The 14,177-nt window shown below is 37.3% G+C and overlaps 2 protein-coding genes across 2 annotated transcripts in view; one reads left to right on the top strand and one right to left on the bottom strand.

Moving 5' to 3' along the window:
- Window positions 1-308: 308 nt before the first annotated feature.
- LOC103034131 (ADP-ribosylation factor-like 14 effector protein) lies at window positions 309-6,440 on the top strand. Its single transcript, XM_007246909.4, has 5 exons — window positions 309-517; window positions 1,746-1,947; window positions 3,037-3,147; window positions 4,051-4,112; window positions 4,228-6,440. Exons 1-5 carry the CDS (start codon window positions 447-449, stop codon window positions 4,454-4,456), a joined length of 675 nt encoding a protein of 224 aa, XP_007246971.1. The 5' UTR covers window positions 309-446; the 3' UTR covers window positions 4,457-6,440.
- A 1,769-nt stretch (window positions 6,441-8,209) lies between these two features.
- The window catches only part of fshb (follicle stimulating hormone subunit beta), a 29,082-nt gene continuing 23,114 nt past the window's right edge, over window positions 8,210-14,177 (bottom strand). The window contains exon 2 of the mRNA XM_022667102.2: window positions 8,210-9,969. Within this exon, the coding sequence (XP_022522823.1) occupies window positions 9,742-9,969 (228 nt within the window). The 3' untranslated portion in view covers window positions 8,210-9,741. The remainder of the gene's footprint in view (window positions 9,970-14,177) is intronic.

The following is a 14,177-nucleotide window of genomic DNA, read 5'->3' as shown; positions in this document are numbered from 1 at the left end:
TTATAATTATTATTTATTATTTAATAAATAGGTTGTATTACTGTAGTTCATGGTAGTTCGTTTATTTATTGTGTGTTATGTATTAATACTGTAGTTAATGTTAGTTAGTTAGTTAGTTTATTGTGTATTATGTATTATTACTGTAGTTAATGTTAGTAGTTGATTTATTGTGTATTATGTATTATTACTGTAGTTAATGTAGTTTATTATGTTAAATGTATTTTTAATTTACTTGGCATTGACATGTAACGTATACATGTCTATGGTTGGTGCTGGTAGCCTCCGGCCGCTGGGGGCAGTAAGCGCTATTTCTGAAGCTCTGGCGGCTCCGTTTGTTTGTGTTGGCGGTAGAGGCGGTTTGGTGCACATTGTGTTTATTTATTGTATAATAAACTGTTTTTAGAGGTTTAAACTGCAGTTTTCTGTATGAAACAGCTTCAGTAATAATGCCTATTGCGTGCTCGGCGTTGGGGTGCACTAACCGCTTTATTAAAGGCTCAGAAATCCGCTTTTACAGGTAAGAGTGCTTTAAGTTCATTAAGTAGACTTCATTACTGCAGAAAGGCTTTAACTTATATGGGTTAAATAATTAAATATGGCTTTTAAACTGATGTTTTTGGGTTTGGTTATGTCCTCTCATGAACTTGGCTAGTTAAGCGTTAGCTATGGCTGCAACCTGATAGAAAAGAACGTTGAATAAACGTTACGTGTTGGGTTATCTATCATTATCTTATTTATCTGTTTCAGCAGCTTTTAATGCTAATGGAACTACAACTTTAAAACAACGTTTATTTAACATTGCCCAAAAGGACATGATTAAGGAACGGCTAATGTTGTTAAAACGTGCTTCCTACAAGTAAAAAATAATAATAATATTAATAATTGTTATTTAAATGTCTATTTCTACACTGCAAGACCGACAGAGTAGTTTCCGAAAATAGAATACAAACAAGATATGTTTTATGCATATTATTTTTTTAATGAATAATTGTTATGGTCTTTCTGTTCATTTTCCTAACATATTTTAGTGACTTTAGATACATAAATGTATGATTTTTTTTTGCACTTCTAAATTAATAAACTTGTTATTTGTTTTTTGCATTATTTGAGTTCTGAAAGCACTGCATCTATATCTCATTTTTCTGCAAATAAATGAGAAATGCATTTTTATTTGGAATTTGGGAGAACAGTTGTTAGTAATTTCTAAAACAGGGTGAACACACCTAAATCGTACTTAATATTTCATTCTCATATTGTCTCCATGATTATGTTAAAGAGTTCAAGCTTAAGCTGTCCACCCTGTTTTGGTGAAATATCAAGATAATTAAAATAAATTTAGATAATCAAAATGTATATTTAAAAGAGAACAAGAACAGTCAAAGCAAACAATTCAACATCTCTGAAAATCCAGGTTTGTGTGGTTGGGTTTGGAAGATAAATGCCCGATTATCTTTGAGCAGGTTTATTGCTTGCATTGTGCACGTAGGGTTAGAAAGGGAGAGAAAGAGCTTAAATCACATCAATTTCACTGGGAAAAAAAATTCTGCTTCCAGTATATCTAATATTTTGCGTTCCTCATTTGGGTAGGCGTGATATGTTTGCTTTAGTAATGCATGTATATTTTGACCAGCTGCAGCAGCAGAAACAAAACCTGCATTATGTCACCAAGGAGTTGTTCAGAGGTCTGACTTCTTTGAGATGACTTTTTTCCATATCTTAACCCTGTTTTTCCTTTTCTGCTACAGATTCCCCATCAGCAAGCCTCAGTTAGCGGAGCAATGGGTCCGAAGCCTAGGTAGAAAAAACTTTGTTCCAACTACAAACTCCTGCCTGTGCTCAGAGCACTTCCAGCCTGACTGTTTCAGAGACTACAACGGGAAACAGTTCCTGAGGGAAGATGCTGTGCCCACGATTTTTTTCTCCAAGCCTGGAGGAGAAGGTGCAAAGGTTTGTGACTTGCAGACTGAATTACGCTTGAACACATACAAATACAAATCTGTAGCATCATCCTCAGTCCATTTTAAATACCTACTAGGGGTGGGCAATATTATATCGTATACAATATATCGTGACAGAAATATCATGATATTAAAAATCCATATTGTGATAATAGGGCTGTTCTGTCTTAAAAGTAGTCTATTATTTACTGTGGAGCTTTAGGTGTATTTATTGTATAATTGTTATAGTTTGCAGTTTATATGCATGCACTAAATATTCTGCAATATTTTTTGCTGCATTATATTATTTTATGCTATATTATTTATTTTGCCACATTATGATTATGCTGTTATACCCTTATACTACATTCCTGAAATTAATTCATTATTTTTCTGTTTTCCTATATCGCCAAGTATATCGTTATCGCAAAAATACCCTGAAATATCGTGATATTATTTTAGAGCCATATCACCCACCCCTAGTACCTACATTACTATTCTAGCCCAGAACAGTGCATATCTTTCAGTGGGAAAACTGCCAGGTTTGTGAAAAGACAGTAAACTGATATTAAGCATGAAAAGTAATGTTAAGTGCCTTTTCTTTTAATAAATGTAGGTATAGTGTAAAAATGAGCTTAAACATGCTGTTTATCTCTCTTTGTGCTAGCTCTCTCCCACACTCTCTGCATTGTGTATAGCAGCATTCTTAAATGGTTATTGGGGAGAGTGGAGTAGGGTCTACTGCCACTGCTGAAAAAAATCCTAATATTAGAGAAAACATCAATATGACTTCAAATAAATTAGTTGTTTTTCAGTAAAGGTTATTTTATCTATTCACTTATTATTAATTGGTGCATCCCCAATACCTAGCATTGATATGGTGGTAATAAAAGTGCATGGTGAGCTTAAATTATTTGTAGAGTTATAGAGTTATTTGTATCTAAATGTTGTCGGTTTTTCATTCTATCATCACTTTTACTTTTAATAGGCATTCTTCTTAATAGGTCATTTTAGAGACAGAGCTGTTTACTCAAAAAAAATTATTTTATTTATTTTACTATTGTAATTTTATTTATTTATTTATTTATTATTTTTTTAGATTGAATTACGGAAGAATAGAGGAGGAATGGGGACAAAAGATGAATCTAACCGCCCTAGTGTATTACCTGATGGAGCAAGGAGACAAACTGCAAGAGATGCCAGCCAGAAGGTAACATCCAGGTTTCACAATTCCAAATCAGAAAAAAATCCATTGTTTCTTATATAAAGCTGTGATATTTGTATCTTTGCTGACGATATGAACCCAATATATTTTTTATTTAATTTAACCTTTATTTACCCAGTAAGTCCCTTGAGATAAAAATCTCTTTTCCGAAGGAGACCTGGCCAAGACAGTACATCATTTCCAGTTACAGAAAATTACAACAAAGTGTTTACACAAAAACAATTAAAATAAACATAAATAAACATGAAAATACAAAACAGACAGAGAATACATTTAAGAGTAGCGACTGGATGTTTCCATCTCAGAACTCTTCACCAGGGTTTTAAACTCACTTAATCAACTCATTAAGAATTTCATGTTTTAATTGATGAGCTTGAGATGGGGCAATTTAGGACTACGTTACTCATAGAAATATTCACAGAAAGGAATTCACATTTTTTTCTCTCTACTTTAATCTCATAATATAAATTGGTATTGACTTGCCTGGTCTTAATGGCACCTTTAATGGCCACGATTGAATTGGACATAATTGAGTTCCGATTATTTTTTTTTAAAGTGTTGCTAAAAGGAGTGGCAAAATTAATGAGTTTTAAAAAAATTCTTTACCATGCCAACTTGAATGAAATGAAGTTGAGCGGACAGAATATAAAAAAAAAAAAAAAAAAAAAAAATTTCTTCTTCTTCTTGGGTTCATACTGCAGTTCTATAAATCCAATATATATTTAAATATATTTTATTTTGGATTGTATTGTGAAAATATGTGGCTTAACTTGCTTTCATTTCAGTTTTATTGCATTTTGTATTAATCCTGCATGAAAAATTTATGGCAGTCAAAATGGTTGGGTGATTCCTGAAAAATATATAATAGTCGATTGTTTGTTTTTACAGGTAAAGACTGTAAATGATGGCTATCGAAGACGAGGAGGCGCAAAACTTACCCCCAATGAAAGGTATCAAATTTCATTCTCGTGTTGATGCAAATAATCTAAACTCCAGTTTAACTTAAATTCTTAAATTTCCTCTGTTAATTAATCATCTTAAGACTAAACTCATCCTCTTTTGCAGACAAGCTCTGGCAACCAAGAGTAAAGTGTACGACGGTCAGGGCCTGCTGATCTCCTGTGGGCGGGACTTGTGTGACTGCCTGGATGTGGACTGCATGGGCTGCTTCTACCCCTGCCCGGACTGCGGCTCGCGGAAGTGCGGCGTGGAGTGCCGCTGCGACAGGAAGTGGCTCTATGAACAAGTGGAGGTGGAGGGGGGCGAGATCATCCGAAACAAATATGCAGGCTAGCATGGGGGGGTGATAGAGGACAGATATTAAGATTAAGGTAATTAAGGTATTGTTCACTTGTTGGGTGCAGGGAAAGGACAGTTTAAATCATTGTTTTATCCAAAAATGTTATTTCCACCATTTTTCCTTTTCATTAGAAATATGGTTGATCAGTCTTTTGTCATTGAGCTGCTTTTAGTTCATACCCGTATAGTTGTATTTTTCACATTTTAAGAGACACTTTAAAGAACTTCTAATTTAGCAGTTCTCATCGATGGGTGGTGGTGGGGGGTAGCTAATTAAGTTAAGTAAAGCTAAGCTAAGTAAACAAAACTGTAATAAAAAAAAGACTTTCTTTTAAAGTCAAACGAATGCTGTGTGTACATCTACACAGATTTTTTTCCTGAAAACTGTTTATTTGGGTGAGTAAAGCGCTTCCATTAATGTACAGTAAGCTTAGATTTCCGAATTTCTCTGGCTGGAGCTAAGGCTGGAGCGTTAGCATTAGCATTAGCATTAGCGGCTAACTGCTCCAGCAGTGCTAGCCGGGGTTTAGGGGCAGGCTACAGGCCGATAATACTCCCCTCTGAACAGGGAAAAAACGGCTAATGCTAATGCTACTCCAGTCTCTGTGCTGGAGAACTAAACTGAAACTCCTGTATAACTTTGTACTTCAGCGAAGTGTCTTTACTTTTTCTTACAACCTGACTGGTAGAATTCATACATAAGGCGTACTGACAATTTTTGGGAAAATTAAAGAAATTTAAGTGCGCCTTATAGTCCGAAAAATATGGTATATATATGTTTAAACTGTCACATGCTTACCCCAAACTGAACAGTATTTGAGTATTGTGTGTATACTCAACTTTCAATTTATCTAAACTTAATTCATACTCCAAAACTAAAACTGGAATACAACAAGACCTCTCACAATAGTTATGTTTTCAGTTGTACAATAAATAGACAACATTAATATTTTTTGCTCGTTTTGGTATTGTCCATTGTGTTTGCTTGCATGTTTGCTTATATTTACCAACATTTTAGGCCATTATTTATCAATAACTGTGCCTCCATACACTCAGAGAGGACTGTGGCAGATTAATTACTGTTGTTAATTCAAAGTTAATTGGCATTTACAAAGGGGTAACTGCAGGTTATTGCACTTGTTTCTGGGACAATATAGATCACCAAAAACATACTTTTTTTTTACTTTTGTGCTGAACCGTCAGCTCCAAACCTTACCACTTAAACCTCACCCCTTAATTACCGTCCGGAACAACCATGTATCTGTTTTTTTTTTTCTTAGACATCCTTTGAAAAAAAATTACAGGCTGAATTACTACCTACTGTTATTTGCTGAACTCGGTGGTCCTCCGGCAATTTTATTCCTGTCTGGACGCACATCTCTGAGTCTTGTCTCCTCACGTTTAATAAATTAGCTATTTGTCCTCTGCTACACACCCTACTTACACTTTAGGTGCGCGTTTCCACGGAGATCCATGTAAAAACACAACAGCGAGTGGAAACGGAGGAGCTACTGAACGTGATGTCATGTGACAGAGAAAGCCTAAAAAAAAAAAACTCAGTGGTCCTCTTGTTTTTTTTTTCCAGTTCCTGTAGTCCGGATGCAAGAGTTTTATCACTGAGTAGAAGTGTAAAATAGTTTTGACGGATGTCCCCCTGAAAAACTAATCCCTTCCAGACAGGGATTTTACCTCATTTCGTCATCTTATAGCCATTATTTCTTATTAACAGTGCCAAAACATACCCAACAACTCTCTTTGACTGATTATCCTATTTTCTTTAGTTTTCCCTGCATTCTTGGTATGTTTGTTCTACATCTTTTGTATTAAATATGATGCGTTTCAGGCTTTATTCGCTGTTCTGAAGCCCGTAACGCCTCTTCGCTGTTTATGTTCCGCTGCTGCGCTGCTGTTAATAGCATGTATCCCTTTTTTCCAATCTGAATCGTTTGTTCATTAAAGGTCTTTGTGTTTTGTTACCACTTTGTGCCTCTTAATTGCATTTATATTGGTGCTGCTCGTTCATCTGAATCGCAGATATGGTGCTCGAAATTCGTGTTGATTCATCACTAATTTGATTATGCAAAGCACGCTTGGATCATGGGTTCTGCTCTTCAGAGTAAACACAGGGTATGCTCACAGAGAGGAATTTCATAATTGGTCTCCGAAGAACAATTATAAGCTGTGGTAAACACAGACACACACACACACACACACACACAGATTTTTCATGCAGTACAAATTAATTTGTGTGTGTGTGAGAGAGAGAGAGAGAGAGAGAGAGAGAGAGAGAGAGAGAGAGAGAGAAAGAGCGAGACTGTAAGCATTGGCTGGCAGCAGCTGGTGTGTTACAGAAACAAATGGGAGATGCTAATGCAGTGTATGAGCTGTTTTAATGATGCAGTGTTTACATGTTTAGATGATGCCGAGCAACAGGTCCACCATGCCCTGTAGAACGAGCAGGTCAACACCAGCACGACAGGAACGTTCCAGAAACAGAGCAGAGCAGGGAGGTGTGTCCAGCTTACAGATAAAGTAGCGGAAAAGGACACTACTGTTTTAATCAGGTACAAGTACATGTATACAGGTACAGGTATATCAGTAGGGAATGACATTTCAAACAAACAGCATGTACAGAATTGCAATGTAAAAGTATTTATTGATTGCTAAACATTGTATTATTAATTTGATATGTTTTATTATTAATTATTCAGTCACTTTCCCATATTAGACGTTATCTTGACAAAATGTTTTTGGTCATCTGACGTCATGACCAACATTCAACCTGAAATTCACGTCTATTGATGTTGGTAGCCAGCTGAGATTGTTCTATTTTTGGCCAAATAATTTTGTCGTCAGTTGCCGTATGTTCGGTGAATTTATGTAACATATTATTGACAACTAATATAAAAAAATCTATTATGGCTCCGTCTTTTGTAAATGCTCCTATTCAACTTCTACAGCATTTCTGTAGGTGAGAGTGACATTTTGTGATTGAAATACTAGAAAAAAATATATATAAATTATGATTGATCTGGAGGAATAGGGAAACCTCATGACAACTAGTTACTAGTGTCTAGATTTGTATCCTGATAAGTTTTTTTTAACACATGCTTTGATTTAAATAATCCCAATATACCCAATGTTTTAATATATATTGAATTGTTAGACCTGTGTTGTAATATCATAAAAAGTATAATCTGTAAGTTTTGTTTTTCTTCCGATATGCAGTCCTATTGTTTGAGTACTATTGAGGGGCGCAAAAATATGAAAATGTAAGAAAAAAAAACAAATCACAAAAGATGATTTCTCTGTTATCCAGGTGCCCTAAACCCAAAAATGTGTTCTGTCCAAAAGCAATATCCCTCAGACCCTGGGCTTATGTTATCAGGTTAAACTAAAAATCCCTGTTTAGTTAAGTAACTCTGAGTCTAGTTAACTGAGAAATCCTGTTTTGTTAAATACCCACTTAACTTCAGGCTTGAGTTATCAGGCTAACTGGGAAATCCTTTTTTTTTTTAATACCCATTTAACTTTGGGCTTAATTTATCAGGCTAACTGAGAAATCACAGTTTTTGTGGGAAACCCCACCCAGACTTGCATTTCATGAAGCAGGGTGGGTGGTTCTGGAGATTTTTGGAGTTTAAGCCCAAAGTTCAGGGTATTTTTCAGAAAACAAGATTTCTCAATAATTTAGTTAATCTAAACTCAAAGTTGTGTTCTGTTCTATAGGACTGTTCCTCAGGTCTCCTCTTATTGGACAGGCCAGATTTTGGACTTGGGTTATCTGGTTAAATTAAGAAACGGTGATTTACTAAGTAACTATGTTATCTGTTTAAATTAATAAATTCTACTTTCTTGAATACTCTCTCTTTCCTAAACTTCTGTCTCATTTTATCTAGCTAACCGAGAAATCCTGTTTTGTCAAATGCTTTCTAAATTTTGGGCTTAAGTTATCTGGCTGACTGAGAAATCGTGATTTGTGTACTCCTCTGGGCTTCGGTCTTTAACTATCCCTTAGAAATTATGTCACAAAGCAGACATCCACAGTTTAGCCAGATAACCTAAGCCCAACTTAACCCTGTGCAATAGTAAAAAAGAGCTTGGGAACATTTCTGTTGAGTGGTTTTGTAGATAGTATAAGTCTAAAGTTTAGGGTGATGTTTCACAGGATTTACAAACTATCCAGGTATCCCACACCCAGTTCGACAGGCTGGTTAGAATTTGGTTATCTGTTTAAACTGAGGAAACCTGATTTGTTGAGTATCTTTGCGGTTAAGTTAACCAACTGTCTGTTATCTGTGAAATTGAGTTTTTGTTAACAACCTGGATTTATATAATTAAATATCCTCCAGAACATTAAGATTAGGTTATCTGGTTAGCTGAAAGATGCTGCTTTGAGCTTAAATTATCTGCTTGAATTGATAAATGCTACTTTCTTCAACCACCCTATTTTGGCTGTTGACTGAGAAATCCTGGTTTAAACTTGAGTTATCTGGCTAAATTGATTGAACATGGTTTATTATGATGCTGTCCACTGTTATACACTGTAAACGCATAAGTTGTTTGAACTCAAATAATTTAAGTCTGTTTTACATAAAATGGGAGATTTCTAAACAATACTTAACTGTTTTGAGTTAGTTGAACATTCGTGGGCACATATATACTTAAACTGAGATCTTTAAGATGAATCAACTTATAATAACTGAGTTTAGTCTGTTGCCATTAACAGCTTCTTTTCCATTGGCTTCTGTCACAATCTATTTGCATACTGGGTGTGTCCAACAGTTTCTGACTTACACTCACCATCAGTGTGTAGTGATTCCCCCGGGGCTACCTTAGGTAAACTTTTAGATCACATATGATTAAATACTTGGTCTCTGTGTTGTAGGCTGTAGAACAATCATTTACTGAGCTGCAATAACTCTGTGTTCTCACTGTGCTCTCAGTACTTTATATAGTTTAAAATAGTTGATAAAACCAGAAAGACGACTAAATACAAGTTCAGGAAAATATTAATTTTAAATAGATATGTGTATGTATTTGTTAAGTTCATTGTACTTAAAAATTATATTACATGAACTTAATATTCATTAGGTAATTGGTTACAACAAAAGTTTTGAGTTTAGTCAACTCATCGGGTTTTAAAGTGTCGTTTGATAGATTTATTAACCATTTCCCAATAACTAATATAATGTAAGAAGCAAGATGCCGTACATCATCCAGATCTATAAGTAAAGGTTTGAGCAGTGATGGTAGCAGAGCTGAGGTAGTGTGGGTTGTTCAGTAGTGGGAGAACATGTGGCAGCTGCTGGGCTGCATGCTGAGAGCTCCGCAGTCTGTGCTGTCCGTGTTGCACTGGCTGCACTCGCAGCTCAGGGCCACGGGGTAAGTGAAGGACGAGTCCACCCCCGCCGGGCAGCCCGTCAGCTGGACCGTCTCGTATGTCCACTCCCTGAAGTTGCAGGTGTTCTGAACATTTGGCACCACCGGATTGCGGTAATTCGTTCCCTGAGAAATACAATCACATTCAATTAAACAAAGGAGCATATACAACTCAGACAACTTCCGTTTCTGAATTAGTTTCACTGATTTTGCTATTTATAGATTTATGTTTGAGTAAAATGATCATTGTTGTTTTATTCCATAAACTACAGACAACATTTCTCCCAAATTCCAAGCTAAAATATTGTGATTTAGAGCATTTATTTATTAGAGCAATGACTGAAATAACCAAAAAGATGCAGAGCGTTCAGACCTCAAATTATGCAAAGAAAATAATTATTTGATCCCTTCTGATTTTGGAAGTGTGTATTAACCTAATAGAAAAAACATAAACAGTCTATAATGTTATCATTTTTATTTTAACAGAGAGAGAGACAGAGAGTCAGAATATCAACAAATAAAACATTAAATAAAGGCAAACCTTACAAAATCAGGATCAAACTAGAAAAGGCAAAGTTCGTGAACGAACTTTAAGTTGGCTTGGAAAAGAGCGCTAATAACGTTAAAAAGTTAAAATGGTTGACAGAAACTTAAAAAGCTGTTTCTGTCTGAAGAGTGTGAAGAGTCGTTGCTATGCTGTTAACTTTTGGCTAAAAGCTAAATACCAAAAACGCTGTAATCTAAAAACGTTTGGTTAAACGCTTAAATCTAAAAACATTTGGTTAAACGCTGAAATCTAAAAACCTTTGGTTAATTGCTTACATCTAGAAATGTTTTGTAAGATGCTGAAATCCAAAAACTTTTGGTTAAACACTGAAATCTTAAAACGTTTGTTTAACAGCTGAAATCTAAAAACTTTTGGTTAAACGCTGAAATCTTAAAACGTTTGTTTTCATGTTGAAATCTCGAAACTTTTGGTTAAATGCTGAAATCTAAAAACTTTTGGTTAAATGTTGAAATCTAAAAAATTTTGGTTAAGTGCTGAAATCTAAAACTTTTGGTTACATGCTGAAATCTAAAAACTTTCCAGGTGGTTGCTAAGGTGTTGCTATAGTATCTGGGGTGGTTGCTGAGGTGTTGCTAGGTGGTTGCTAAGGTGTTGCTATGGTATCCAGGGTGGTTGCTAAGGAGTTGCTAGGTGGTTGCTTAGGTGTTGCTATGGTATCCAGGGTGGTTGCTAAGGTGTTGCTATGGTATCCAGGGTGGTTGCTAAGGTGTTGCTAGGCAGTTGCTAAGTGGTTGCTAGGCAGTTGCTAACGTTTTCCAAGTGGTTGCTAGGCAGTTGCTAAGTGGTTGCTAGGCAGTTGCTAACATTTTCCAGGTGGTTGCTAAGTGGTTGCTAGGTAGTTGCTAACATATTCCAGGTGGTTGCTAGGCAGCTGCTAAGTGGTTGCTAGGCAGTTGCTAACGTTTTCCAGGTGGTTGCTAAGTGGTTGCTAGGCAGTTGCTAACGTTTTCCAGGTGGTTGCTAGGCAGTTGCTAAGTGGTTGCTAGGCAGTTGCTAAGTGGTTGCTAGGCAGTTGCTAACGTTTTCCAAGTGGTTGCTAGGCAGTTGCTAAGTGGTTGCTAGGCAGTTGCTAACGTTTTCCAGGTGGTTGCTAAGTGGTTGCTAACTGGTTGCTAGGCAGTTGCTATCATTTCTAAAGTGGTTGCTAAGTGGTTGCTAGGCAGTTGCTAACGTTTTCCTAGTGGTTGCTAAGTGGTTGCTAGGTAGTTGCTAACATATTCCAGGTGGTTGCTAGGCAGCTGCTAAGTGGTTGCTAGGCAGTTGCTAACGTTTTCCAGGTGGTTGCTAAGTGGTTGCTTGGCAGTTGCTAACGTTTTCCAGGTGGTTGCTAGGCAGTTGCTAAGTGGTTGCTAGGCAGTTGCTAACGTTTTCCAAGTGGTTGCTAGGCAGTTGCTAAGTGGTTGCTAGGCAGTTGCTAACGTTTTCCAGGTGGTTGCTAAGTGGTTGCTAGGCAGTTGCTAACGTTTTCCAGGTGGTTGTTAGGCAGTTGCTAAGTGGTTGCTAGGCAGTTGCTAACGTTTTCCAGGTGGTTGCTCAGTGGTTGCTAGGCAGTTGCTAACGTTTTCCAGGTGGTTGCTAAGTGGTTGCTAGGCAGTTGCTAACCTATTCCAGGTGGTTGCTAGGCAGTTGCTAAGTGGTTGCTAGGCAGTTGCTAACGTTTTCCAAGTGGTTGCTAGGCAGTTGCTAAGTGGTTGCTAGGCAGTTGCTAACGTTTTCCAGGTGGTTGCTAAGTGGTTGCTAGGCAGTTGCTAACGTTTTCCAGGTGGTTGCTAGGCAGTTGCTAAGTGGTTGCTAGGCAGTTGCTAACGTTTTCCAAGTGGTTGCAAGGCAGTTGCTAAGTGGTTGCTAGGCAGTTGCTAACGTTTTCCAGGTGGTTGCTAAGTGGTTGCTAGGCAGTTGCTAACATTTTCCAGGTGGTTGCTAGGCAGTTGCTAAGTTGTTGCTAGGCAGTTGCTAACGTTTTCCAGGTGGTTGCTAAGTGGTTGCTAGGCAGTTGCTAACGTATTCCAGGTGGTTGCTAGGCAGTTGCTAAGTGGTTGCTAGGCAGTTGCTAACGTTTTCCAGGTGGTTGCTCAGTGGTTGCTAGGCAGTTGCTAACGTTTTCCAGGTGGTTGCTAAGTGGTTGCTAGGCAGTTGCTAACGTATTCCAGGTGGTTGCTAGGCAGTTGCTAACGTTTTCCAAGTGGTTGCTAGGCAGTTGCTAAGTGGTTGCTAGGCAGTTGCTAACGTTTTCCAGGTGGTTGCTAAGGTGTTGCTAAGTGGTTGCTAGGCAGTTGCTAACGTTTTCCAGGTGGTTGCTAAGGTGGTTGCTAAGCAGTTATTAGGTGGTTGCTAAGCCCTGGCTGGGGTGCCGGGGTGTCCAAACTTTTGACTGATAGCTGCTCCATACAGCAGCTCCTCCATACACTCACAGTACTGGAGGAGCAGGGGAGAGAAGGGGTTCCGTGCGCAGAGCTGCTCGTGTGTGAGATGGAACTCTGGGCCCCCCATTCATTTCTATGGGAAAACTTCGTATGACATTTGTACGAAAACCGTACGACGTATCGTCGAAACGTTAAAATTTTCGGAAAGAACGCGGTAAGTTCTATAGACCGTCCGATTTTTGTCTTTGTATGTCAAAAATTGTTACCTACACAAACGTTCAAAGTTGTCCCCCATTCATTTCCTATGGGAAAAAAAAGCGTACGTTTACGAAGTTTTTACGAAAACCGTACGATGTATCGCTTAAAAAAGCACAAGCAACCTAATCGGGTATAGGTCCTACGATACTGCAAAATTTCGTGATTCTACGTCAAAAGCCCTAGGAGGAGATGCGTATAGAAATTTGAGCGCGGAATAATAATAATAACTAGAAAAAGTAAAGTTCGTGAACGAACTTTAAGTTGGCTTGGAAAAGAACGCTAATAACGTTAAAAAGTTAAAATGGTTGCTAAGCTTTTTCCGTCTGAAGAGTGTGAAGAGTCATTGATATGCTGTTAACTTTTGGCTAAACGCTAAATGCTAAAAACGCTGAAATCTAAAAACATTTGGTTAAACGCTGAAATCTAAAAACATTTGGTTAAACGCTGAAATCTAAAAACATTTGATTAAACGCTGAAATCTAAAAACGTTTGGTTAAACGCTGAAATCTAAAAACGTTTGGTTAAACGCTGAAATCTAAAAACGTCTGATTAAACGCTGAAATCTAAAAACTTTTGATTAAACGCTGACATCTAAAAACGTTTGGTTAAACGCTGAAATCTAAAAACGTTTGGTTAAACGCTGAAATCTAAAAACGTTTGATTAAACGCTGAAATCTAAAAATGTTTGATTAAACGCTGAAATGTAAAAACGTCTGGTTAAACACTGAAATCTAAAAACATTTGATTAAACGCTGAAATCTAAAAACGCTTGATTAAACGCTGAAATCTAAAAACGTTTGATTAAACGCTGAAATCTAAAAACGCTTGTTTAAATGCTGAAATCGTAAAACTTTTGGTTAAACTTTTGATTGCTAATGTGTTGCTAGGCGGTTGCTAATGTTTTCCAGGTGGTTGCTAAGCTGTTGCTAACTGGTTGCTAGGCAATTGCTAACATATACCAGGTGGTTGCTAGGTGGTTGCTAGGGTGTTGCTAGGTTGTTGCTAAGGTGTTGCTATGGTATCCGGGTTGGTTGCTAAGATGTTGCTAGGTGGTTGCTAACGTGTTCCTAGGTGGTTGCTAAGATGTTGCTATGGTATCCAGGGTGGTTGCTAAGGTGTTGCTAGGTGGTTGCTAGGTTGTTGCT

This window comes from Astyanax mexicanus, chromosome 23 (assembly GCF_023375975.1).
Source record: "Astyanax mexicanus isolate ESR-SI-001 chromosome 23, AstMex3_surface, whole genome shotgun sequence".
NCBI lineage: Eukaryota > Metazoa > Chordata > Actinopteri > Characiformes > Acestrorhamphidae > Astyanax > Astyanax mexicanus.
The sequence above is the reverse complement of the archived record's forward strand: the minus strand, read 5'-3'. Positions and strand labels throughout refer to the sequence as shown.

What these genes read in the sequence shown, in the direction of transcription:
- LOC103034131 (XM_007246909.4), top strand. Translation starts at nt 447, where the DNA reads ATGCCTATTGCGTGCTCGGCGTTGGGGTGCACTAACCGCTTTATTAAA. An exon ending in CTGGAGGAGAAGGTGCAAAG is followed by an intron (nt 1,948 to 3,036) that starts GTTTGTGACTTG and finishes TTATTTTTTTAG; the next exon opens with ATTGAATTACGGAAGAATAG. An exon ending in AAACTTACCCCCAATGAAAG is followed by an intron (nt 4,113 to 4,227) that starts GTATCAAATTTC and finishes CCTCTTTTGCAG; the next exon opens with ACAAGCTCTGGCAACCAAGA.